The sequence below is a fragment of the Leptosomus discolor genome, chromosome 1 (genome assembly GCF_034619465.1).
Source record: "Leptosomus discolor isolate bLepDis1 chromosome 1, bLepDis1.hap2, whole genome shotgun sequence".
Taxonomy (NCBI): Eukaryota; Metazoa; Chordata; class Aves; order Leptosomiformes; family Leptosomidae; genus Leptosomus; species Leptosomus discolor.
In genome coordinates, this window is record NC_141391.1 from 130158278 (window position 1) to 130186209 (window position 27932).

The following is a 27932-nucleotide window of genomic DNA, read 5'->3' on the forward strand; positions in this document are numbered from 1 at the left end:
TTTACTTTTCTGAGGTTCCTGAAGACTTGAATAATCTCTTGCTATTCCCACACCAATCTGTTCGCTTTGTGACCCTTCCTAAATGGTCTCTGAACTCTTCTCCATTTTCCTTAATGGAAGCTGCCCGTTATAATTGCTTACCTTGTTAAGGCAACTGGGGATGTGCGTGGGCCACTCTTGTAAACTGAACAAAAGAGCTGCACTCAGGGAGGTTCCCACTGCTTGCTCCATTCCTCCCAGTACATCCTGGAAGACAGTCCATTCAGATGGAGAAATCTCTGCCAGGAGAAGTTAGGGGCAGCTGAGGACAGCACTATGGACCAGGTCACATTCCCTTTCAAGCCTACTTTCTGTGCTTCTGTGAATGGCTTTAGGATGACTTTGTAACTCACCCCTGGCAGAGCAAATGTCAGGCCAGCCAGTGCTGCTCCATCCAGGGCAATGGGAAAAAAAAGTTTTCTTTGTAACACGCGGCCCTGCGTTTTCCCGGATCTGAAATAATCTCTCAGAAAGATGATTTTACAATCTTTGTGTAGTTGATTTGGACCCCGCTGTTGCTAGGTAGACAAGCCAAGATCTCAGGAGTGACCCAGGTGAGGACAGGGACAGTAAAAAGTGGGGAGAACCAGAGGAATCCAAGACTTTAAGAATATGGTGGAAGAAAGCCACCTACTAGTGACATGAGGCTTGCATCCCCTTGTAAGCAAAAGCTATGGCACATAGAACATGTTTAGGGCAGGAACATCAGCTCCAGCGTGGTTTCCACTGTGCTTAGAACTGAAGCTCACTCCCACTGGTGAAAACTGATTTTCTAGCAACACCCTACTCACCCTGCCTGTCTCTTATGCAAAATAAGACTGATCCAGGGGGTCAGGTCAGAAAGTCACGGAAGGCTTGGGCCTGAGACATGACCTCCTTCCAGCCACTGTTTGGTTAGTTCCCGGTAAGAAAGGAGCTGGTGCTCGCTGCTGGTGGAAAGGCTGGTCTGCTTCAGCTCTCCCTGATCCTTTCTGCTCCACCCATTAAGCAGATCCATAGGGTGTTAAAAACTCCAGGTAAAGACTTTTTGGACCCCACCAGTGGCAGTGCTGGGTGGGGATCAGCCCGCCTGCAGACAGGGCAGGGCAGCTGGATGGAGCAAATCCTCTGTCGGATGTGGGAGACAGGTTGCCAACCTTTTGTAAGTTGGTTTCCCACATGCTTTCTAATTATTATTTTTTGGGGATGACATCAAGGGGAAAACATGAGGTTATGAGTTAGGTACTGTGTCAAGGAAAAGGGAGCCAGGGTAGGGTTTCTGGGAAAGCAGCAGACTGACCCTACGCCACAATGTGTAACCAGCCTGTAATCAAATAGAGGGAGGCTATGACCAAGCTTTCTGGTGGAGGAGGCACCAAGCACCTACGTGACTCTGGGAAACTAGGGTGTTCATACAGATTTGGTTCCAGAACTCCAAGACAAATGATTGTCTCATCTTTGATGAGATCCTCTCCAACCAGTTAGGATCATCCCCATTTTTAGAGTGATATCCTAAGGGAACGAGGTTTATTCAGTGCACCTGTTTTTCTATCCAGCTTCCCCTCTTCACCAGCAATTTTTAAACCACCTGGCAAATTGCAACAAATTTAACAGCAGGCTGGGAGTCCCAAAGCTATGAGTTTCAGCGGATGGTCAGAGGAGAGAGAAACCTGTTGAATCGTTCCCTCTCCTGCTCCCATGCAGGGAAGGAACATGTGCACAGCTTTTATTAGGCATTGGTGAATCCCTCTCACAGGGATGAGGTAAGGGAGAATCGCACCTTATGGCAAACTAGATAATCTGCTGGTGGGAAGACTGGGCATACTTGATTGGGCTGCTCACAGAGTGATGCTTTTTCTTCACCGCACTACAGAAAATGGGGGAAAAAAATCCCAACCCCCAAGAACTATGTGGTTTCCTGCTTGTTGCTTTTTTTGCTTGTATTTTCCATTGGAAACCATTTTTGGTGAATGAATGACTAATGTTCTCCAAGATTAGGTCGTTCTTCAGTGAAAGACCGTGCCTGGGTGCCACACCAACACTTCAGAGCGAGTGCGGAGGACAGAGTTCCTGAGGGATCAGCCATGGTTTGCCCAAGCCTGAGCACATGCTGACACAGGATAGCAATAATTTAGCTAATTTTAGGTAGGGGACTGGTCATGCCAGATGCAGTCAATAACTCTGCCCGCTCTTTCCTTTCATACCGAGTCTCAGTGTAGGATTTTTATTAAAGGTTTAGCGTGACCTGGAACCCAGGGAAAGCATTCAGCCTCTTTGATGCTAATCTGAACCACCAAACCTTTTAAGGCTCACCTGAGTGCTGCCAGCAACACCCAACTCCAGCAGTGATTAGTGGTCTCCTGGGAGGTATCTCAGCCTCTTTGGATTTGACAGGGAAACAATAAAGTCTGCAGTGGAGCTGAGTTTCAGCTGTGCCCGTCTGTAAAATAACAGGTGGTAAATGATAGTTTCCTTCAATTGTAGCAGTCCGTGACTACTCATGAAGTCATATAATGATCTCACCTCAGTTATTCACCATGTTCTTTCTTCTACCTGGCATGGTGAAGATGTTTGTCTTTCTAACAATAGAGAATAAAAACAAAAACAAACCCCTTTCTATTAATGCAGATCTAACACGCATGCAGTGCACAACAGAAGCATCCCTTGTTTCTGGCACTAGCTGCCACATCTGAAGCATTTTTCTTTATAAGAGTTGGAAAGACAGGCCACTACCTTCCTTTTAAGTGTCACAGCAGGGGCCTGGGACTTGTCTCCCTGGCTGCTAAGCACTCCTCTGCCAGGCAAGGACTGCACATCCCTGTTTCCAGACCCCCACAGTCAAGGAAAACCCTTGGTCATGGCAATCCTTAGAGGCAAAAACTTCGGTCTGAGCCTGAGGCCAACAACCACGTGGATCACAGGGTGTTCGTAGGAGATGTTTGTCACTCAATGTTTGTTCCTGAGGCTGATGAGAGTCTGTTGAATGAGAAGGTTCCCACATCCATCCTGAGTGGGCCATCCTGGAGCAGAGACCAGCTGGCTCTGTCCTTACCCATCCCTCTGGGGACAGTTTTAGAGTGCTGGGGGCCAGTGGTGGAAGAAGGTGTTTCTGGGCTCACTAGGAGGAAGAACAGGAGGCAATAAGAAGTAAGGACAGAAGGAAGAAAGGCCATCAACCACTTGCACAAGCACTGTGGAAAAGCACATCCATGCAAGTGGGGGCCCTTGGCAGAGTGGATTTATGTGCTGACTGCCAAAGAAAGGACTGCAATGTGAGGAATGGAAGGGAAAATTACTATAATAGGGTCATGGAAAAATTCTTATGCAAAAGAGAGAACAACAAGAGAAGAAATGGGTGGTGTGTGGAGGCAAATGGAAGTAAAGATAGGCCAGTAAGGCTGAAAAGCTGAATCAATCTGCTAAGTCAACGCAAAGCCTCAACTTTCACAAGGCCAGCGCCGTTGGCTTCAGCAGCAAAGGCAGAATGGTTTATGAGAAAAACAGGGTCAGGAAATGGAAGTTACCATCATCCATGTTTTGGTAGCTGTAACATCAAGAATAACTTAGTAAACTTAAGTTCAAGGAAGGAACCAGGGCATGTGGGAAGGTAGAAAGAGGACTAGTATCTCTGAAAGAACTGACACGTGCCCCAGGTAGCAAATATCTCTAAGAAATCTGCCAAGTCAGGAGAAGGCCAGGATGTCCAAAGAGCAGCAAGTGCAGAGATAGTGAGTAGCATGGAGAGGGAAAGGCAGCTGAAGGGAGAGTTGCTGTGGAGTTCCTCCATATCCAGGGTATAATATTCATTTATGGTAATAACACAAGACGTTGGACAACGAACTTACATGGTGGTGAGGACAAGCACATCCCGCAGAAGGAATAGGTTGAGCTTTAGGACTTGAGTAACAGTGGCTGAATGACATTAAACACTGCCCGTTTTAAGGTGTGTACTTTAAGATAAGCCACAACATTGCTGTAAGCCGGGAGTTCGTCAGCTGAAGGTAACTGAGAAAGCGGAGCAGAAACAGGAGGAGGAGTGATGACTGAGAAACAACAAGGCAAATACAAGGCTGCATGCAAAAACCCCAATCGTTTCTTACTCTTTGTGAAAGCTGGCACAAACAAATTTTAAAAGCAGAACTGTTGTTCCAAATGCTGCTTTGCAGCAGCTTTCCATGGATGCACAACACCCAAATTAACAACTGCTTAAGTACATCTTATCCTTGATGGGCACTGATCTAAATATGCCCACATTTCACACCTAAAATACGAGTCACAGGATAGATTTTCCATGGCCTTTGAAGTTATTTTGAGTCAAGGACGTGTACCTGAAAAATCATAGCTCTCTAGTACAGAGTTTTGAACTAAGCTTTGAAGCACTTTGATAAAAAAGCTCACCGCTTTGTTGCCGCTGAGAAACTCAAAGCAGCGACTGCAGATTGCTTTACCCCAACATTTAGAAACCAAGATGGGAAAATATTTCACAACCCACAACAGTTTTTGCTTTCTGTCATTTAAAAGTGTTATAATCACAGACTTCATAAAGCGACACACACCAGCCCTGACGTTGTGATCTCCCCAGTCTCTCTGAAGATTTTGGAAGCCATTCATCATGCGTTGCTTTAAAAATAAAAGAAACACACCTTTCTTTTCTCAAAAAAAAAAAAAAAGAAAAAAGAAAAAAGAAAAAAGTGTGCCTTTGAAAAATGTTTATGACTAGATGTTTACTAATGAAATTTGCACAGAGAAGACACTTACTACTGACTAAAAGATCATGAAGACAAGACATTTGTCAGCTTTTTTCACCCTGGAGAATTATGAAAAAAGTTCATGACAAAAGCAACAGGACTTTCAAGTTTGAAAAGGTTGTTTCTGTAAAGGGAAAGGGGAGAGGAGAAGAGAAAGTCATTGCTGAAATGGTTGGCTGCCATGTAAAATTCAACAATCAAGTGGAAACCTCTCAGATCTGGGATGTTCAGGCATGTTACGATGAGAAGAAAACATGGGCAATGAAGTATTTTTTTATCACTCTAACCAGGAGTGCCAGCACCGACGTCTTCTCATAAAACACCAACTCAGCTTCTGAAATGGTTAGTTAAACCCAAGGGTGTACCAAGTTTCTGGAAAGTAGGTTTGGGAAAATACGTTATCCTGGCACCTGGAGCAGTAGCAAAAGATGGCTGGAACAGTCTTTCCAAATGCCATTTCAGTCTTTGTGTTGCCAGGCTATTACTCTGGACTTTGGGAAAAAATGCGCTGCATGAACAAAGTTACTGCAGACCCATACCCACCTCCTGTGGTTGCCTGGACCAGGAGTATAACTGTTACAGTTGTCTGGAGAGCCTTTGGAAGGATGAAAAGGTTTTCCATTGGTGACAAACCAGCCATCATCATAAGGATTTGCTGGGTCATGATAACCATGAACCTTCTCATCATCCCAGGTATTACTGGAGGATTCATCTCTTGGTGCATTAATATGATCAATGTGAAATAATTATTTGTGAGGTGTATTTCCATATTTCTAACTTCTACATCCCTATCCATGGAAAAAGTAACTTCTGTTACTTTTACACATGATGAAGTATTTTCTGGCTCTATCCATAGGCCCAGTATCACACCACCATTGCTGTTTAAGTAATGTCAGACCAGAGCAGATATGCCTCATTTTGTCATGTCAAAGTATCTTTAGGCTTCACCTTTGTCCCCATCTTTCTGGGGACAACACTATGATGGTTTAAAAAAAGCATCAGGTGAGCCTCACTAGACACTTATGATGTGTGGGCTGGTATAGAAGGCATATTCCATAAATTTATTAAAGAAGTGCAGCTTGTCTGAAGAGGGACTGGAGTTCAGAAAATCCCATTAAAGGGGATGTTCCCTCCTCGCTTACCTGTGACAGAAGCCACCTTCAGACCCTGCGATGAATGGCACAGATCATCACCTTGCGCTGTACTTTTGCCAGGAGACCACAAAGGATGTTGGAAAGTGTTCTCTGTTGGGACACCCTTGGTGTAGAAGCTGGTATTGGGTTTGAGGGATCATCCTGTGGTCTATGTTCCTTCAACCACAAGAGGAACCCCCCCAAAACTTAGGTAACCGGCAGTGTGACACAGCAGTGACACTTTTGCCACCCATTTTCAATACGTTTATCAAAGGCAGCCGCCTTGGAGGGTCAGATCTGTGACTGTGGGAGTAGAGTCCCTGCGACAACCTAAAGCAGAAGGATGCAGCTGCTGGAGAACCTCTTTCTTCAACTGAAATGACCTTTTGGATGCAAAAGCTCAACTGTGTAATGGCAAAGACACCTGCCATTTCCTAAGCCTAGGAGGCACCTCACATGAGCCTCTCTTGTTTTTGTGTGCACTGCTCAGCCAGGGCTGTACCCCCCCTGAACCACGTAGGGATGTGCACTTTTAACATCCTCGCTAGCAGCCCGACCAGCTCTCAGGAGAGCTTGTTTTTGGGACAGCTACCCATACCACCAGCAGTAATTACAGTAACTCACCCTCCCCTTGCACATTGCACACGCATATTTCCACGCTCTCTGTTGATGGAAGACAAACCCTGCTAATCCCCTACTGTGCAAATGGCATTGCAGAGGGGCATTTATGTGCAACTGGTGCAGGTAAACAAGCACAAGCTCAGGCTCCTCCTTGCTGCGGGAACATGCTGGCCCTGGGAGACGCCCAGCCTGCCTTTGCCCTCTTTCCTGAGGGGAATTCACTAGCCACAATCCCCTGCTTGAAGTGGGGAACACAGGAGCAGGAATACACCCCATCAGGGCTTTGCCAGCCACTATTAATGCAGGCCAAATTTATAACAATAAACCAGAGCAGACACATACTTTTAAACTCTACATGAATAGGGTAAGATGCCCACAGCCCTCTACCAAAAGATGGAGAAGCAAACAAGATGCTCCTGGACATGCTCCACAGCAGTTTTCTTCCTCATGGCCCACAGTCATAGAGACCTCAGAGTGCAGGGATGAAAATGCCCATTGCTGCGACAAGCCTGGAGTGTGTCATTTGATCAAGGAAAGGTTTTACCCCCTCAGGCCATACTTCTCCCCTACATATAGATGCCAAACAAAATCTGCTTTCCTAAAAGCACTACGAAGTGTTTCTAGGCAGGATGCTTGAAGAGCTGTGCTTGGGACCAGGGATGAGCTATGGCCAGGTGCCCAGGCTTTCTGGACGCGCTTTCCCTACAAACTATGGCAAAGGGTCATCTCTGAAACAGGTTTTCAAAGTGCAAGGCAACCAGATGGGGCTGCAAGTTGTGAAAGACCAACATAAAGTTTCAGACATTCCTGGACCGTTTCAAAACGTGCTTCAACGAGCCCAGTCACATGGGGTTTTTTGCAAGGCCTTTTATGATTACATCTCTCAGTAGAAAACTCACAACTGCTTTAAAGAAAGAAAAACAAACAAAAAGATGCGATTTAACTCCAAATATCTGAGGAGAGTAACTAAGGAACCCAACATTGGAAAACACACTGCAGTGTTTATTTGAAGATAAAAACCACTGCTGCAAACCACTCGGGTCTGATTTAGATTATAAAGGGTGTTTGGTTATATAAATACAAGGGATGTTTTAAAATATTCCAGCAACTCCCTTTCAGCAGTGCTATGCACAACAGAAACAAAGCACCAGGTTCAGCCACTGCTTTCACCAGCCCCCTCCACCTGCAGGGTTTTATGAGGAGGGGGTTAAGTTCAGGGAGCCCCACGGGCCCTCCGACTGAGAGCAGGGCAATACACGGGGAAACAAAGTACTGCCCTGAGCAGCTCGGAGGGATCCTCTGCCAAGGAGGCATGAGAATTACAGTGACCTGTTTACCTGATGCGAAGGACGTTCTCCAAAGGCCAGACTTCCCTCTCCTCCAAAAAAACTCCCGGTGTGTTTGAAGCAAGAAGGCTGTTGTTAAGGGACACGTAAGGTTCCTTACTTCTAGCGTCCAGCTCTGCATCCACGCTCCTCCCATTCCCGTGATATGCCAGCTTAATGAAGACTTGTTCAGTGTCATCCTGCTCACAAGCAGAATCCATTAAGTCATCTACACCAACCACATGGCTGTTGTTCCTGAGGAACAATGGGGCTGCCCTCCCCAGGGTTAATAAAACAGAATTTGCAAAGCAGGGCTTTAAAGAGCAACCACACAACATTGCCTGGCACAAAGGACAACATTTGCTCAATATTATGCATGTTTGTTATAAAAGTCGTTTTTACCATGGATGCCAGGATCCCCAGGAATTATGGAAAAACATTTTCCCACAATGGCATCTTCCATTCCTATCCATTTTCAAAGCCCTAAGTCTGAAATTTCCTCTTTTGGGACAACCTCCAAACAAAACAATCCCACACCTTTCATACAAGTCCTTTCACTAGCAGTAGATGTGTGTCCTTGCAGATGTAAAGAGTGACATGCCAACCTGCTGGGCTTCAACTTGTGACTCCCTGCCCCCACCCAAATCATCATCCAGATGAAGGGTTTGTTTGCCCTCCCAACTTACCAGTTCATCGGCATCCATGTTGCAGCACAGGCAAGGACCCTGTAATACTCCTGGTCTGTCACATTCCCTTATACAAGCAGCAGCGCGGCTTGGTGAAATCATTCATTTGCCCACGCACCAGCAATGATCTTCAGAGATGTGTAAATGGCAGCCAGCCTCGCGGGGCTTTGATGCTCTGATCAAAGTGTAGTATTTAAGATAAACTTACAACTTGCTAATCAGTACCGAATTCAGGTCCTGCTTTTTCCATGGAGTCAAGAAGGGGTTACAGACAGGGCGTTTGGGCAACACTCTGAAGATCCGTTAATCCTTTGCCAGTCTGATAGCAAGCTTTGGGCTGCCACCAGTAAGTCCCAGGCCAGGCCAAAAAGAAAGGTCCCGGGTGTTCCCTGGGTGACCAGTCCTTGAACTGATACCAGATGAGCTGCACCCTCACCTTGCCACAAAGGATCAGGTGGAAGCAGGACTTGGGCTCTGCTATGGATCACCTTCCCCTCCACCCTAAAAGGACCTCAGCTACTGTTAAACCTCCTTGGCAAAACTCCCCACTTCGGTGAGTGGGGAGAGCAAGCTGTAGTAGAACACACGCTCTCAACCCTCCTCTGGTAAGTTACCATAGAGTAGTGGCTAACAGAAAGGGAAGAGACACTCAGACATGGCATGCCATCTCCAGACTGTGACTAAGGGTGCAGGTGGCCCTGGCCTTCTTCAGTGCAGCACCAGGACTAACTTTCTTCCAATATTTTTTTTTAAATGGTTGGCAACTGCAACTCACAACCTTAGTGCAGAGAAAAAGGTGCACACATTCAGCTCTAGCTGTCTCGATCACCTAAGGCAGCCCATCTGAGTAGGAAAGGTATAGCTCTACTTTACAAAGAGCACTTGCAAAGCATTGACTGCTCCCTTTTAGATCTGTGCAATTCTGCACAAGCCTAAAATATCAATTTGACATTCTGAGCATCTACTTCAGGCATCTACATAACTCATGTTTCATTCACACTCTTCTCATTGCATTGGTGCCAAAAGCAGAGAAGAAAGTCTGAGAGCCAATATTTGCTCCTTGAGATTAGAAGATGGACAACTAACTTCAGGAAGATGTTGGTCATTGGAGAGACTTCTGCACTAGAAGGAATTATAGCACCAGAGGCAGAGAGACTGGGGACTCTTCATCCTCAGAGGTTTCTAAGACTCAGCTAGATAAATCCACAGCAACCTGAACTAGCGCTGGCAATAGTCCTGCTTAAATGAAGAGGTTGGATTAGAGACCACCAGAGGTTCCTTTGAACCAGCACTTCTATGATTTTATTTCTGAATATATGAAAGGCATTCAGAAGGCACAGAAAAGGGTATCTTAAATTAGTTAAGAAAAAGAGGCAAGAATATTCTCAGCCTGATTATTACAGGCAAGGTCATTGCATTCCTCGGTATTATATGTTATTTGAAATGGGGCTGCTGCATAATTTGAGAGGTTTTTCATTACATATGAAGTTGAACCATCTCTGAAGCAGTTCCTGCTGAAGTCAATATCAAGTAATTCTTGTTTCCCACTGTCCCATTTTCCAATACACCACATTTCTGCGCTGACAACTGGTACTTGCACAGCAGGATCTGAAACATTTTGGCAATAGATCACAAAAACTCTTCGGGATGTAGGAAGAAACATGGGATTACAAAAGAAATGGGAACACATAAGCCAGTTAACATGATCAAAAAATTAACATTCAAGAAGTCATTTACAGGTTTCAGGGTTAGCGTATTAAGAGGGAAACAATTCAGTTTGGAACTGTTGTTTCATATTGCTGGAAAAATCCACCACGGCACTGCCTTCTCTGGTTCATGTATTTATTTTGCCCATGAGTTAACTCCTGCCTTTAAACTATGGAGCAATTTTCTGCAACACTGTACCAGAAGTAAAACAGGGTCTGGTCTGTAACACGCGCTGGTCTGTCACAAGTGGGGCCCAAAAGCCAAGAGTTTCAGCAGTCCCTTTGGAAGTCTCTCACCTCTTGGTTTTACATAGCACAGGTCAAATCTCATCTGTTCCCTGACCACATATAGCCCCATTTTTAATGTTTACAATTCTGCAAGTGTTCTGCCTGCAGCAGTATCAGAATCGAGACGACAGCAAATAACGGACAGACAACTGTAGAAATAACATTTTTGGTTTAGTGTTCGCAATTTGTTTTACAGCTCATAAGGAAATACTGTTAGAGATATTCTACATTCATACATTTCTAGCAAAATACATTTTTAAAAACATAAGGCACTTAAAGACTTCCTAAAACAAATGCTCATCATAAAAATTCAACAGGAAGGCTGGATAAGAACCCCTTCTACCCTTAACATTCACGTCAGTAGAAGATCAATCCTTTAGTTAGGCAGGCAAATGAAATAATCAATAGAAAGGTTTCCAAGATAGAGTTACCGCTGTATTAGTGTGCATTCTGAAGTAGTCTATTTGAAGTATCTTCAGTTGGGGAGGGAGGGCATGGTGTGAATAAGATGCATTAAAATAGTTCTTTGAACTGGGTAACAAAAGACACATCGCAGGGATTAAGTTTCATTACTTTCATTGGATTAAATTCCTTCCATTCATTATTGCCAACAAGAGTAAGGAACAAAAAGGAGCTGGTTCTCTCTTCCCTCCCCCCTACTCCCATTATAATTCAACACAAGATTTCAAAGACTTAAAATGACCAGGACAGAAGCCCATGAAAAACTGCATCTGGCCACTTCAGAGTATGTTTAAATATTCATTACTGACTTCCTTAAGTCTCACCTCTTATTAAAGAAAGAGAAACATAAAAGAATTGGCAACTGTGTAAGTTGCTTCCAGTCAAATTGATATTTTGCTTCTTTTTAACACGACCCCACTGTTCACATGAAGTACCTGCATTCAGAAACGCACCAGCAGCTCCCCTTGGCAGAGAGATGGTGGGGCAGAGGATGAATACAGGCAGGGCCCCGCGGGGAAGAGCGAATGAGCAACTCTGCTTCCTACACTTGCATCTCAGCTTAAGAACAGTTTCAAAAGCCAGACGTGCTGGGCTGCTGTAGCAACAAGGGGACTGATACCAAAACACTGACTGAAGACTTCACTCGGGGACACATCCGTAGGAACTGAAATGCACTATTTAAAACTAACAAAAAGAGCTGCAATGCTGGCAAAACCACTGTCTACTACTCAGGAACCCCTGAGAAGGGGACAGTAGGAACTAGTCCCTACCACCCATCAGTGTATTTTCAAGTTGTGTCTTACCCCTTTTATTGCCCTGTACATTTTCCGGTGTTTGAGGGCTAGAGATTGCTGAAAAACTTGACTCCCGTGGGCTCAGTGTGCCAGGCACTACAGTACAAACCTGCCTCCCTAGTCCTCTCAAACCCACCTCACAGGGGAAAAAAAATCCAACCAACCAATCAACCAACATTTGCTTTTCTTAAACGCCCTTGATTGTTTTAAATTCTGACTTACTTGAATTGCACTTTAAAGCCCAGCAGCAAAAAGAAAAGTTGGTAACTATATTTGGAAATATATATAAATTTTTAAGAGACAAGACATTTTTGTCAAGTCGAAAAATGCATAGAGATATCAACTGCATAAGCCGTCAAGTTTTGACCTGGCTACAGTGAGGAAGCTGTGAGAAAAAGATTAGCCTATTAGCCCTATTAGAATTGGGGCAGAAACGGGATGCCTGTTCAGTTAGGAAAGCAAATGCAGTCAAGGATCGAGCTAAATTAGAACCAGCCACCACTGGTCTTAACCCATCACACACAGAGGTGCTACTGTGCAAACAGGAACTGTGGTGAAATCTAACTTTGTGAAGTGAAAAAAAGCACGACTTAAAGACAGCTGCTGCTAAAAAGAAGAAAGGAAGGTGGTACCTCATGGCCCTGAGCTCAAAAGATCTTGAGATCTCAACCTGTGTGGCTCACTTTCACTGGCAGAAGAGCCAAGCCCTAGATCACTCAGTTGGTCACTAGTGTTATGTTAGCAGCCAATACAAAGTTGTGGCTCTGCAATCAGTTTACTGTCCTTCAGCACTGGTGTGACGATTTTCACTTGGGACAGGAAGATGCATCTGAAAGAGGAGATGAAGAACGAAACAGAGGCTGCTCACCGATCCCAACTGAACTAAGAGCATGCAGATGGTTTCTCTCAAAAATCTGTAGGTTCTTCTTCCCAACAAAACCTCACAGAATTTGCTAAAGTGACACCCAGTTGCTTTGCACATATACCTTATTGTGACTTGAAAGTATACTTTAACAGAAGTATTTGGAAAGGCACAGAGCACGTGCAATTTTGCTCCTTGTGGATCTGTGCGTGTGGGTAGTCTTCAGACTAAGTTGCAATGATTAATAACGGATTGGGTGCTATTTTACAACCAGATCATTTCTTTCAGATTCCAGTTCGTTCCAAAGGCAACTGGGGAAATGAGCCGTGCTGTCAAGGAAATGCAAGGCAAGAAGTTCAACCTGCACACCAAGACAGACTGGAATGGACAAAGTTTCACAACCTTGCTCTTCAGGTCACATTAAAGGAAAAATTGTAGTCTAATTAAAAAAAAAAAAAAAAAAAAAAAAAAAAAAAATCACTAAAGCTAGTTACAAAGAGTAGAATTATCAAAGTGCTTTAATATATAAAGTGTCAAATGTAATTAAACAGGACCATTAACACAGAGCTGCTGTAAGATATTCAAATAGGTACATGTATTTTCTTAATGCAGGAGAGAAGCACAGGTTTTTAGCTTCCCCCTTAGGACCGAAGTGGGTTAAGAAAGGTTTTTCTTGTTCATTTAGCTTCTTAACACAATGTATTTGCTCTGCTCATGCATTTGAAGGCACAGTTGGATTTGCTCTATCTGAAACTGCATCAAAAGGACTGTGTGCCATGAAATATTAATAAAGGTGCAGCTCTCACTGAGCAAAACACACAACAGCCCCATAAAGTAGATTTACAGATACCTGTGAATTCATAATATTAATTTTTATAAGCTATTTCTTGATACTTAAAAATTCTGAGCTATTTTCTGCAGCTTTCCTTTAAATATCGTTTAAGATAACCAAATGCATCATTTGAACAATCCAACGGACTGCCAAAGCTATTATAACAGGAGCAAATGCAAACAAATAATAAGGAAGAGGTTTCAAAATGACCTCATGCAAGATGATCAGACAACGTGCCTTAGCCTCTCTGCCAGCTTTTCCCCTCATGTTATGAGTAAGAAAAAAACCCCATTCTCCACAGCACTGCTCTCAGTACTTCCAATTCATTAAGCTGCTGCCTACTTTAAGCAGATGACATTAAAGATGGAAAGTTACTCTGTACCAAGCATAGCAGAGCTAGCTGCAACAGGGGGACGTCGTTGTTCAGAAAAAAAGAAATGTCAATCAAGACCTCCCCTGCAATTCACAGATACAAAAGCAGATTTGCTCCAGTAAGCTGAGACTCAAAAACATGATACAGAGCATTGCATCTGGTCCCTTGCACAGACATGTATGGCCACAAGACTGAAGCAATACCAAGTCTCAATAGAACAACTTGTCCGTTTTCTGAAGGCACCATAAAGGCAGCAACATTCCAGGTGTAATGGGAAGAGGCAGAGGAGGGAAAAATAACAACGACAGTTAGGAGGAAACACTAAGAGCAGCTTGGTATAACAAGGGAGAAAAAAAAAGGTGGCTCAGTTCTATGATGGCTGTAACATCTGTAACAGCACAGAGACCCTACACCTCCAGGCAAAGGAAGAGCAACCAGAGTTTGGAAAAAAATCTACTCCTGAACTAAAAAAAAGCCCAACAACTCCCATTTTTAGTGGATGGGTGTAAAATCTGTAACTGAAATCAAAGGAGACAGCAAAGAATCAAAACGCTATATAGAACATTGGGGTCCATACATACTCACATGGCATCATTAGCCTGTTTCTGATTTACCACAGTGTCAAAAGATCTGGACAGTTTCCTTTGCTCTGCAGGATGACTACAGTCCAGTGAAGCGTCATATATTAAAACCCTTCTCAATCTGCCAGTGAGAGCAAATCCCCCTCCCCAGACTGCACGAGGGAGGGGGGTTGTGTCTCCCAGACAGGAGATGTTTTTAACAACCCCAGGCACCATGCCACTGAGTTAGTTCTCCTAAGTAGCACTGCACCAAGCAAGTCTAGGCTTGCTAATATGTTCTGCCCCTTACATGGACTTGAAGACAGTTTCTCGTGAGCCCCGAGGCCATAGGCTCATGCTTCACTGTTCCATTATTGCTCTTCACATTTTCCTTCCCATCTTCCCCTCTTGCTCCCTATTATCCCAGAAGGACTTTCTGCATCCTGCGCGCAGCAACGCTGGCTTCGTCCTCAGAGTCAGACTCACTCTGGGAAGTAGAGCTCTGGGAGGCAGAGCTGCAGGGAGAGGAGCACTCTGGGGAGCACAGGTAGTGCATCAGCGGGAGGCGATACTTCCCACAGAAATCAACAAACTTGATTTGTCTGACGCAGCTGTCAAAGTAGACACCTGTAAGGGCGGAGGGAACAGTAACAACGTTATGAGCACAGAGAAATCCATAAGCTTGGCAAGGTTGTTGCAGCTCATGCAAACGCTTCAAGTTAGGCTTTAACAGACAGAGCACTGGACACAGAAAGACAAAGGATACTGTAGGAAGAGAAGGGACCCGGATGCCTATGCAAATGTGAAATTTCTTTTCTTACTAAAAAAAAAATAACCCTGTAAAACTGTATTTGGTAGGTGATTCAGAATGGCAGACTCTGCACGAAGACACAGGGCAGCTACTTCCAAAGAATTTGGGAATTTCTTCTAACTATTAGGGAGAAATCTCAGGCTGGGAATTTGCAAACTTCTTAAATGTCAAATTAATTCATTCACTCTGTTTTCAAACTTGTAAAACTTCTTCTACCAGCTAGCAAAAATGCACTCACAAATGGACCTTCAGAGCTCTGCTTTTCTTCTGCTTGAGTGAAGTCACCATGCTGAGTTTGGATGCTACTTTCCATGGCAACAGCGTTGCTGTAACACACAATTACTTTCCCTTCCTGTCACAGCAAGTGATTTTAGACACTGACATTTTCAGAAGTTTCCAGCGGTGTTTTAAGTCCTAGCTGGTCTGGAGTAAGCTTTTCTCCTGCAGTGCTACCGCAACGCTGCAGTACTGTGCTAGTTCATAAGGAAAAGTGACAAAGAGCAAAACCAATCCCCTGTTAGCCAAGCTGTGCAAAACTCTAAAAAAGAAACATCTCTTTCCCTTCCAACACAAGTTCCAGCCCTTCTGTCTTTGCTTACAGAGCATGCTTTGATACTGTCCTGTAAGGAGATAACAGCCTGCACTATGACTGCAGGCTAGATACTCATTAACGATTTTTTTTCCTTAATCTTCTAAAGGCTAAATGAGCAGATCATTTACTCTGGATAAAGATTAAGCATTAAGCCAAATTAAGCCCAAGCATTCCAGGCTTTTCTATGAAGTCCTCTCCTTCCAGGAACTACATGCTACTAGTCCCAAGCAAGAGCTAAACAACTTGCTCTTGGTAACTGCCAAGCACTACAGCCTCTCTCCTCTCTTCCACCCAGAAACGAAGCTTGCTATTCAGCAAGAGTGCTTGCAAAAGTTCTCCTGTCCATTACTTAGTCTGAACAATTTCGGGGCAGACAGATGGGAAACTTCAGATCATAAAAGCACAGTAGAGCGCTGGGATGAGCTGCGAAGACTCTGACAGAAACACTGTCTTATATTCCCATGCAAATACAGTAAACCAGCACTACAACTTTGAACACCGTTCCTTAGTGAACGAGTTTCCTTCAAGACAAGTTTGCAGGAGACCTAGAGACAACGAAATACAGAGATAATTTGGATGTAACAACACATCCAACCTGACTGAGCTACTAAAGTCATGGCAAGTCAGAAGGAAAGAAAACTCATCAGGTACAAGCAGGAAGCAGAGCAGTGAGAGTGAACTTACCCCCGCATTTAGGATTGGGACAGTTGCTGGCCAAGCTCAGATAGCGGAAAAGATTCTCTGGGAGATCGCTGGGAGCATAGGGAACATTGCGAGTTTTAATTGTACGTCCAGCCAGTTCCTGAAGGCTTGGGGGATTGTAGGTCAGGTCACGGACAAACCGAACCACCAGTGGGTTCCCACGCAGGCTCAGCTCTTCCAGGTGAACCAGGTTAAGGATCTCTCGAGGAAGATAAGTCAGCAGGTTATTGTGCAGGCTAAGGGAACGCAGGGAATGAAGCCTGAGGATGGAGATGGAAAGCCAGTCAAGATGTGCAAGCAAAACCACAACTGCATTTACACAGGCCTGATTACTGCCCCCGCTCCCACCAATTCATTTTTCTTTGGCTTTCCTTCCTTTTAAAGCATAAATTCATGCTAAAAGAGCTGCTGTTACTCCAGCACACACAATGCCCTAGAAAACTTGGCTCAGCTCCAAAATGCCTGTTAAAGAAACAGTGTCTTAAATATGCTGCCTTCCCTCTCAGTATTCCCCCCCGCACTCCCCAAAAAGTACACAAACTGAGTGCTTTCAGGGGAGATAATGTTTCCTTGTACCCAGCGCATGCATCAAGAACAGTTCCATGCAATACTTTGAATAAGTCACCTGCTTTCACTCATCCATTAAAGATGATTGCTGGTAGGCAGCCAGCCCTGGAAAACCCCATGTTTTCATTGCCTGCAGCTGCATCACCTTGTGCTGTGATACTACCAGATCTCAAAAGCTAAGCCAGGTCTGGCTAGGCTAGCACTGGCACGGGTGACAAGCAGTTTTTTGGCTTTTGAAGGAGGCGTTCTCCTCTCTCAGAAAGCATAAAACAATGCTCCAGCACAGCGTCCAGGGATGGTCTCAAACCAGTACAAGTTACAAGACAACTGGACATTGTACATCAAGAACAAGCCCACTACATCATCAAATTCCAACTCCGAAAACTCCATGCTGCCATTCAATTACTTTTGAGGTTACAGCTGCACACCAAATCCTTCACCTCCTACCTTAGGCTACTCATACAGAGTTTGCAGTGTCCTCTTTCCCCCATTATGAAATAGATAAAGCAGTAACTTATCCTCTAGAGCTGTGCTGCAGGATTTAACAAATCTGACATCCTAGAGTAAGAAATGCCAAGAGAACATAGGGAACGGCACAACAAAAAAGCACACACAAAAAGGGTTTGGGTGAAAGGCAAAACAGACCAAATATTTATCACTAAGAACACAGTAACATGGCCTTTTCATCTTTTCTGAGTTGCCCAGGTACTTCTCAGAGCTCCCTGTACAAATCTATTAATTCACCTTAAAGTGTATATTTGATGACTTTTTTTTCCATAACCCTTTAATTGAGATTTCCATATTATATATTCATGGTCTGCCTGCAGTGCACCATGCTAAGGATCTTCTTGTTCCAGTATAGTCACATTAACAAACTGAAGGACAAATAGGTCCTCCCAGGCGCTTTCTTCTGCACACACGCAGAAGAAAAAGTTCAAAGAGTTAATTGCAGCTGGTGGCTGATGACAGTAAATACTCACTGTGCCAGCTGCGGTGGAATGCTCTGGATCTTGTTGTCACACAGAACAAGATAGCTTAGAGAAGGCAGATTTGCTAATTCAGGTGGAATTGAAGTAATGAAATTCCCTCCAAGGTATAGAAACTCTAAACTGAAAAAGAGAAGAGAAAACACTGCATTATATCATTAGGGTCATTCCAGTTTCGTTTACAATAGGTCTTCTCATCTCCTGCATTTCTTAAAGACAACTTACAGATGACTATGTACGAGAATCTGCTGAGGGGGGAAAAAGAAAAAAGCTGAGCTGCACATCAAAATTACAACAGAGATGCTGTTTCACAACAGGTAATGTTGATATTTACTTCCAGTGTCCCGCAGTCACCATTACATCTGTAAGTAGACACCAGACAACCATGTATTCCTACACCAACCCCACATGCAAAGCTCCTGCTCCTATTTCCAAGGAAGAGCAGCCTGCTCACACAGGGTCTGCAGCACTGCCGCAGCTCCTGCCACAGCCAGCGGGAGTTCTCAGTTTCAGCAGAGGCAAAGCAAGAGAGCAGTGGCTTTCCCCAAAAATCCTGGCCCTGCCCAAGCACTAGTCACTCTTTACAGTATCGACTCCTCGGTGACTAACTGCAACCTTTCACCAGAAGTCAAGAGGCAGCCAGTCCCGCTTTGATACAAGTCACATACCAACACCACCACAGCTGCAATAGCACAGAGTGCATCTAAGTCACACAAGTACACGCATGCAATTTTCCAGATAGACTGATTTCGGTATACTGAAGTCATGGAGCCCAAAGCTACGAAAAACATTAGCTGGGCTTAACTGCAGTTTGGGCCTAAATAAAAAGAAAAAATCATTGGATGTTCTGCAAAAATTCAGTGGATGGGAGACAGGAACAAAGAGAGGCGCTAGATCCTTCTTGCCAGGTGGAGTAGCCAGTATTTGCTGCGCGTCTCTGCCCTTCTAGGAAGAAAAATTGGCAAGCACTTCTCTTCGACGTAATAGCTTCAAGTCCCCATTTCACAGACTCAGAAAGTTTTCCTCCCCTGTTCCGAGATGCTGTCCAGAAGAGGAGCAAAGGCACATTCAGTTTGGGTACTTCTGGCTGGGAAGACACACCATTGTTAATCGTGGTCCAGAGAACTCCTTTTCCCTTGCCTGAAAAAGGTGGATCCCACGGTCCTGTCTGCAGATGCTGGTTCAAGATCTCCAGTACATACTTAGGTTAGCTGCTTAACTACAATGTACACTGGCCTCCTCAGATGCACCAAGCATTCCCCACAGGTCAGGGAAAAAGAAGACACCCAGGCTTCATCAGCCTTTCTTTAAGAACAGCTTATAACCTCCTTGGAAGGAGACACCTTCGTGTTACTCCAACTGAGAAAGGCTATGGATACAACTGCCAAAGAAACACACAAGCAACCAAACCACCCAAGGGACATGGTGGTCGACCCAAAGAAGGTCTGAACCCTGCAACTGTGCCACAGAATGTGTGGAGTGCCAGAGAAGCTCCTCCCTGAGGCTTCCCTGGGATGGAGGAGGAGAATGGCAGAAGGAGTCTATTTCGTTCAGTTCTTGCAAGAACCTTGAATCCCAAAGATCCAATGACAGCATCTGCTCGGGCTACAGGGGCCACTAACACAGCACAAAGGTCCATCTACCCAAAAGTGAAGAACAGAATGACAGAGCTCTGCAACACACCAGGAGATGCTCACAGAGCTTATTTTCCCCTGGATTTGCTTACCTTTTTGGAGTATGTCAGAGGAAAGCTAGATAACTGAAACTTGCAAACTGGGCACAAAATTAAGCCTTAAACTGAATTTGACTATACGAAAGGAAGTAACTCTAGTTGCTTCAGCTGAGAGATCAAGTGGGACAGTACATTTGGAGGTTAATCTAAACACGCAGGAAGGTACACAGGAAAAAAACCACCACCAAACCCCACTGCTCAAAAGCAGCCACTCTTCTACACAAACAACCTGTAGGTTAGGAGTGGGGGTAGGAGGAAGGCTGCTGTGCAGAGACCACGTTGAGGGGAGATTATTTTTAATTAAATTTTGATCCCCAAACAAAAAGTTTTAACCAAAATTCCTCCTTCAACCTCCATGGCTTCCCAAGGTGGATTTAGGCTGCTTGACTCTTATTAGGGACTTAACTGCTGACCATACAATTCCTAGGCATATTTTAGCTCCATGCCATTGCTAGAGCCCACACCGAAAACTGTTGGGCAAGGGAATTCTAGTAATGTGGGTTTCAACGTTTAAACAAGGTTTAGACATGCACAAGTTTCCACTTCCTAGGAAGAGTGAATAAGTAACTCTTCATCCTCTGTGTTTGAAGACAATAATGCCTGTAAAGCCATGCTGCATAAAACACATACTACCAGGGAAGGGGAAGAGAGGTGCAAAATATATAGTAAAAGCTTATTTTGAAAATCATTTCAAGGCATGAAATGCTTAAGTTTCAAGAGCAGCGTACTGCGCCAAGCTAGGCGTGCAAAAACACTGCCTACAAACTACTTACAGCTTTTCAAATCCATTCTTTGTAAATTCTATGTAATCAGAACACTCAGTTATACTAGCTAGGATATATACTCCCAATATCAGACTACAAACTGTCTCTGACTAAAAATCTAGTAAATAAGATAATTCCTTCAGTGACAACAAAGGGCTTTTTACATATTATTTTCTTTTTACTTATCATCTGAATCACCTTTTTGAGGTCAGTAGACTAACAACGCACCAGGCCCAGTCTAGGACAGCAAATTCAGAATTTCCAACATCCACTTAAGACATGAATTAGATGGTAAGTTTATTTAAAAAATACAGGGACAATGTTTTGAAACTACAAAGAAACTTATTTTAAACATAGCAAAGAGATTCTTACAGCTTCCACTGCAGCCCCGCTCAGTAGACAAAAGAAACCTGTAATTCCCATTCCCCAAAACACAATTTGCTAGAAAGATCTAGTCGAGTCTTGGCTGATCAAGATGAAGAAAACAACAGCAGCCATTTCTGCATCAAATTAAAGTGTCAAGAATTGTTTGAGCAGAGCTAATCATGACACAGGCAAGGATTTTCAAGAGACACAACCCTTTTGTAATCAGAGCTCACCACACCACTGGGGCCACAGTTCGCTCCCAGCTCATCTACTCCCGGCCTGATTTTCATGCCGTACCAATCCGGTACCTAGAGACCAAGGCAATGCTGGCTCTTGAGCTGTCCTACTCGGGGGGCAGTTTGCTGCTCAGTAAGACAAGCCAGAGCACTGCCGAGCTATGCCCTCCTCACAAAAGCGCCTGCAACAAGACAGTCCACAACATTTACCATATCTTTTCACAGGAGGACCATGGCAGAGACGGGACTGAGCTTAATGAATACTTCTAACTAACCTTTCACCACTAAGGCCCAGATTTTCTGACAATCATTAATCGGTATAGTCATTTGGACCAGCCAGCTAAGGTCTCCTGCATTGCTGCGTACACAGAGGGAGAGCTGGAACTCTTCTGTACTTTCAAAAGTCACTCCAGGAACTTAGAAAAGCTAGAGAACCACCAGCCGCAAATGAACGTAAGCTCAGCTCCTATTTTTGAAGTTAGAACCAACGATGTACTTCCAACCTGCCACACAGGCTCTGGCTGAATGAATTTCAAGAGGGGATAAACATGAACAAAACCTATCCCAAAAAAAAAAAAATTAATCACCCCCCTTCCTCATTTGCCAAGAGTAACTAAAAGGGGCTGACACCTTCTCTGTTGCCTTTTAGCAATGTTTACAGATACACTAATAAAAGGCCAGAGGCCCTTTTAGCTTTGTATCCAGCAGGCCTCTTGCTCAGCACAGCTGCCGAGCAGCAGCCAACATGCCGGGCCCATCGTGTGCTGCTTCTCTCTAGTAGGGAATTTCACACCACCGGGCTGTAGGGTGGCTGCGTAAACTCTTTTACGTAAGAGAAGGGAGTGGGGCAATGCTCAAACAACTATGAATCGATCCAGGTGGTGGGAGTAAAGTTTAACATGCCAAGAGACTGTACGTTCTTGCTTGAGTACAACTTTGAGGTTTCCAGGTCATCACATAGCACAAAACAAATCAAAAAGCCCCAAAACACTAAGTAAGAAGAGAACGTTCTGAGCACTAGAGGTATTTTTGACACGCTGTCAATTACTACAACACTTGCATAGTCATGTTTCAAGACGAGAATGTCTCCTGGCATAGATCATCAAATTTTCAATCTACCTTATTTCCCCACAGATGCTTCTTTGGATAAAATTTAACAGCTGACATCAAACAGATGCATCTAAATAGGTAATCTAAAAAGAAACAATGGAGCCTGAAATAGCTCCAGGTCATTTTAAGATAAACTTTTTAGCAAGGAATTTCCAGGGCAGTTTTGAGGCTCATGCAAGAGAGGAATTTAAAAGCAGCCCACAATAGACTCCTGTTAACCCTGTTCTACGATTTGCTAATTCCCGAGAGAACTGCATAGCCTTTGCTGACACGCAAATTTCAGATCAAACGATCTTCTGAAAACTATTTGCAAAACGTTTGAAGAGGGGAAGAAAAAGAGGCAGCAGGCAGATTTCCTAATGCTGTATCTTTATCAAAGCTTCACTTGCCGTTTTTCCCACACTCTAACAGCCGTTCTTAAGTGTGTGCTCATCTAACATGCTTAATACTACCCACGAATAAAAGCAAATACTCTGGTTTTCATTGTATCTAAGCCTTTACACAAAACTTGGATGAATCCAGTTAGGCGTTTGAGGCCTTTGATCCCAGCCCTTGCACAACTGGGCTTTACTAGAGGAATCCAAGCAAGAAGGAAAGGAGCATGCACAGCAGATGCCTGGAAAGAGCCTGGCTCTTTTCCAAGTTCTTTCTGCCGGCTCCTGGTGCTCTACTGAGCGTGCGACTATTCACTAGAAGAGTAAGACTAAACTCAAAATTCACATCAGGAGATTCAAGGTATCGACTGCATTTTGCTAAGCTGTTCTTCCCTCTACAGGACATTTTGCAAGACATTTCCCAAGACATTTCCCCAAGCCTGCGCACTGATGAGGGCAATCCATGCGCCCCGAAGCCAAAAGCCACAGTTGGGCAGTGAAGATCAGAGCTGTCTTTTACCAGACTTGCCAAACAAATGTTGTCCAAGACGCGCACAAGTAGACGACCGCATTTCTAGCTCACCAGCTATAATACACAGTGCCCCTTAGCACATCCCCAGCTGGATCAGCAGAGGAAGGATACACGCAACCAACGCGGCAGTGGGATGTCGCTGCAGATCACAGTTCAGGAGCTGCTGGGGGCTGTGAACTGAGTCTGAGAGTGACTGACCATAACATCTCACACTGAAAACACAGTCAATGTTGGAGGGAGAACCACGGAAAGGACGACACATACCTATGCTAAGCTCGTCTTTTATCTGGCAACAAACAGGAAAGCAATGCAAAGAGGGCTGCTCTCAGCCATCTGGTGCATTTTCTACTCTAAATTCACAGCAACAGCCAATGCTGCAATTCAGATCTTGCACTGCACTGACACTGCCAGCTGACAGTAACTGGGGGTGGTGGGCATACAGAAGGAGCTGGAACAGCCTCCACATGATTAAAAAAAAGCCCTCAGCATGGCCCACACTTACCTGTCTCAGAAACGTAAGAGGCTGTTGCAGGCCACCATAGGCACTTAAGGTGAAATTAGGAGGAAAGAGCATTGCATTTTCCTAATGGAAAGCATGAGGCAAAGGCTATTCATCCTTGGTGCCGGCATGCTAGCATCAGCATCATCCTGCTGCCAAGACCAGAGCAATCATGATCATCTACTTACAAAGCCATGTGAAGAAAGCTTCAAGCATCAGGATGCCTATAGGTGGTCCTTCTACAACAGTCTAGCAGGTAAATGCTAATCAGGTGAAAGGCACTCACTTTCCGTGCAGGATCTTGCACCACACACAAGGATTTGTGAGGGCAAGGATGGGGCACACGGCTGAAGCTGGAAGGAGTAAGACCAGGCAGCGGCAGGACTGGCTGTGGTTCTTATCACTGTTCATTAACTTGCCAAATCACTAGGAACATGCTAGGGAAAAGTTTTTGCACAAAGTGCCTGGACCCAGCTTGCTGCAAAGTTGTGGATTTATTATCTTCAAGTAAGTAACAATACATGGCACACATCTCTCCTTCCAGGGCCTCTGCATTTGCAGTTGTCAGCAAGTTCCTTCTCCTTCAGCAGATCAGACCCATGAGCCTTCTATTCTTTCAACTTCACCACACTCCTTACCTGCTGAGTTCTTGGCCTTCACTAAAACTGATGTGCTACCCCTTGAAAAACTACAACAGGAAACTATGGGGTGCAGAGGAAAGACATGAGGCTTTAAAAAGTCTCATCAGAGCTCAGACATTCCCTGGAAACCTAAGAAGTATTTCTAGATCTCTACAACTCTGCTCAGCTCTGTAACCAGTGACTGGAGCAAATGGGAAGCTGCCAGGGTCACGGGAAGAAAATAACTGCTGGCCTCAGGAACTCTAGCACCAGCAAGCGGAACGTGTCTGGTCAAAGTGCTGCCTGCATTCCTCTGTGGTCTCAGAGACCACAAGACATGAGAAACGTTTCTTTTCTGGGAAGTTGCACATGGAAAAAAGCTCAAAATCTTTGCTTGCCAGCAACAGTGAGATGGACACTTTCAGCTTGAGCTGTGAGGTTAACAGAAGCCCCAACACCTACACCAGGTCCCACCCCCCAGCCTGGAGTTCAGAAACTAAGAGATGTCTCCGTGTTGCCCTGCCACAACAGCTGGCTCTGCGGTGCCTTTGCTCAGGCTTGTTTTACTGATTTCAACACTATGCATGCTCACACTGTGGACACGTCTCTTTTTGGCAGGTGGAGGGAGGAGGGTCTGGCAGTAGTTTCTCTTCCAGTACACATTTACTATCTTTTTGGCAAGGGTGTCAGGTCACTGGTTATCTGGCTCCCAATGAGTAGATTCAGGATTCCCTCTGGAGGAATATTAAAGTACCGTTTTCTCCCAGCTCTGGCAAGCAAGTGTGCTGCTCCCTTTGGTTACTTAGGCAGTCCCAGATACAGAAGAGTCACTGGTGGCAGAGTGGTAAAGAAGGCAACAATCCTGGTGGAGCAAAGGATTCGCTATCTTGAGCTAAAGTTCAATTATATTATGGTGGCAAGTTAGCAGAAGTCCAATGAGTTAGCAGTGATTATGCAGGTGGGAGACACAAGCTGGGTCTAGTCTAGTTTTATTACCTGACACATCACTTTGTTTATCATTACAGACAGTTCAATAGCCTTGTCCGGATTTGCCCTCTCAGAATTGTCATTCTGGGGCTCGAGCATGACCAGCCCAAGAAAAGCTGCAGGACAGGACAAACAGGAGGCCTGCTTCAGGGCAGGCCAGAGGAACAAAGCAGAGTAACCATGCAGCAGTAGTCTGACAGAGCTGCAGCATGGAGCACAGCACATAGCCCAGTGGGGCATCATGTGCAGTGCTACGCAGCACGGTACCTTCCCGGGGTCAGCAGCATAACAAAAAGCAGGGCTGAGGTTTGTTTTCTTGGGAAAGAGAGAAACGACAACCACAGACAAGAGCATGTAAGCAGCAGCAGGGAGCCTCTGCCTCAGAGGTGGGCGTAACATTCAGATTCAAATCACATCCTGGATGCTACCAGGCATGCTATGGAGGCAATGTGGATCATCTCCCACACACAACTGCCCTCCCTCCATTGGCCTCCTCTCCCATGAAGTTGGTGCCACTGTCCTTTCCTTCATTACCCCTGAAGCAACTGCTCCTGAACAGAGAGCATGCTGAGGTTCCTCCTCCCTATGACAGCCCCAACCCAGGACACATCCTAACTCTGCCAAGGACACAGGCATTCTCTAGCACTCAAAATGCCTCACATCCTCTCTCAAACTTAGCTTAACCCAGGATTGCTCCAGATCCTCAACAGGTGGTACAGTGCATGCTGTACCACCTGGGCAAAAGCCACATAACTCAATGGTATTACATTGCAGTGGACAAAACCCAGTTCCCACGAGCACACGAGCAGTCCTGCTACCTCCAACCTAGGGCTGTGGGAGACAGCAGCCCACATACAACATCCTGTGCTTCCACTGGATGCAGCTCTGCTGAGCCACCAGAGCAAATCCAGCTACTTAGGGTCAAGGTTGCTGGAATTTGCGTAAGAGACACTGCCTCTGGCAAGCCCCTTGGCAAAGAGCTGGAGCAAAGAAAGTTCAGACCCAGAGTCTTAGACACAGGGGCTAGTCTGAGGGTTGAGAAGCCAGCAGAACACAGCAAGGTGCCTGCGTTAACGCGTGGGTCAGAATACTGTCTGCAGCTTGCCCAGGAGGACGGCAGGCTTCAGAAGTACCTATCCCAGGTCAATGTGGGCAGTCAATACCCAGTCCTATCTAAGACCTGTTCCCACCCCACCAATGTTCCTAACTGCTGTGATTCAGCCATAGGTTTCCATGTCATCGAACTGTGTTGGTTTGATCTGGCCCCAGAGCCAGACGTACCACTGCACCTGAGCACAGCCTAGGGCTCTACACTTAGAAGATTTGTCAGCTGATCTGTCAGATCTACATGAGCTGGATGGAAAGAGAGACATAAAACAAAAACCTAACCATGCCAGCAAGCACCCTGATGAGACTGGAGCTGTATCAGCAGAAAGGCCCTATTGTTTGCATAAGCCACAGGGAGATCTTTATTCTCCGGTGCGGTCCACTGTGCAGCTGTGAGCTGCATGAGACCAGGGGGTTTATTTCGGTCTTGCCTAGAGACCTGTATTAAAGCAAAGCCACGGTGCGCCTTCTGCACGTCAACGCTCATACCAACCACGCTGTCATTAGGAGAGCCTCCCCTGCACCAAGGCAGCCCAAGGACTAGAAAAACCCGCAAGAGTTGCCCATTTGGCGAGCGCAGAAGGCCCATGGTCCACCCGAAGAGCGGCTCCGAGTTTCGATAACTCAACCTGACGGACGGGAAGAGACACGTTAGCAGCAGCAGTGCTTAGAGACACCTGAGGCGGGACAAAACTCACTCCCTGAACAGGAGCGAGACACGAGGCGCTGCTGCCGGCGGCGCCTCGCTTCGCGGCGAGAAAATCCGGTTGGTTCCGCCGGGCAGCCGCCGGGGCTTTTCTTGTCCCCCCGGGCAAAGGCCCGTCCCCAGAGGCGCCGGGGGCCCGTCCCGCCCGGCGCCCTGCCCTCACCTGCGGAGCTCCTGGATGTCGGGCGGGATGCCGTGGAGGCGGTTGCCGCCGAGGCTGAGGCTCTGCAGCCCGCGGAGCCCCAGGAGGGCGGGCGGCACCTCGGCGAAGCGGTTCCCGCTGAGGTTGAGGACGCGGAGGGAGCGGCCGAGCGGGGCCTGCCCCAGCCCCTTGGGCAGCGAGCCGGGCCCGCCCAGCCGGTTGTTCTTGGCCAGGAGCGTGTGGAGGCGCGGCAGGGCCAGCAGCTCCGCGCCCAGCTCCGCCAGCCCCGTCCCGCTCACGTCCAGCACCTCCAGCGCCGGGAACCACTGCGACAGCCCGGCGGGCAGGGGGCCCGACAGCCGCCGCGGCGACAGCACCAGCCGCCGCGCCTCCGCGCTGCGCCGCGCCGCCAGCTCCGCCGCCAGCTCCGCCTCCACTGCCGCCACCTCCTCCTCGCCCTCCGCCGCCGCCGGGCCGCGCCGCAGCGGCTCCGGCTCCGGGGCCTCGCCGCCCGCCGCCGCCGCCATCCCGCTCGCACCGACAGACGTCCCCGCGCGGCGCCGCCGCCCTTGCGACACCCCGGGAGCTCCCACGCCTCGCCCCGCCCCTTCCCGCCCCGGAATCTGAATAGCCCCGCCGCCCCCTCCCGCGGCCCCCCCGGCCCATGCTCGATCCCGGGCTCGCAGCCCGC

At 46.1% G+C, this 27932-nt stretch overlaps 1 protein-coding gene across 1 annotated transcript; it reads right to left on the reverse strand.

Moving 5' to 3' along the window:
* Positions 1-14773: 14773 nt before the first annotated feature.
* LRRC58 (leucine rich repeat containing 58) lies at positions 14774-27768 on the reverse strand. The gene is made up of 4 exons (XM_009949569.2): positions 27263-27768; positions 18061-18189; positions 16496-16773; positions 14774-15035 (listed from the first exon to the last, which is right to left on the reverse strand). The coding sequence occupies exons 1-4, from the start codon at positions 27766-27768 to the stop codon at positions 14827-14829; spliced, it is 1122 nt and encodes a 373-aa protein (XP_009947871.2). The 3' UTR covers positions 14774-14826.
* Positions 27769-27932: the final 164 nt, after the last annotated feature.

Bases quoted from the DNA above. Each gene is read 5' to 3' on its own strand.
- LRRC58 (XM_009949569.2), bottom strand. From the start codon at position 27,768: ATGGCGGCGGCGGCGGGCGGCGAGGCCCCGGAGCCGGAGCCGCTGCGG. The intron at 16,774-18,060 runs GTGAGTATTTAC...CTCCATCCTCAG, and splicing joins ATTCCACCGCAGCTGGCACA to GCTTCATTCCCTGCGTTCCC. The intron at 15,036-16,495 runs GTAAGTTCACTC...CCGCCCTTACAG, and splicing joins TCCCAATCCTAAATGCGGGG to GTGTCTACTTTGACAGCTGC.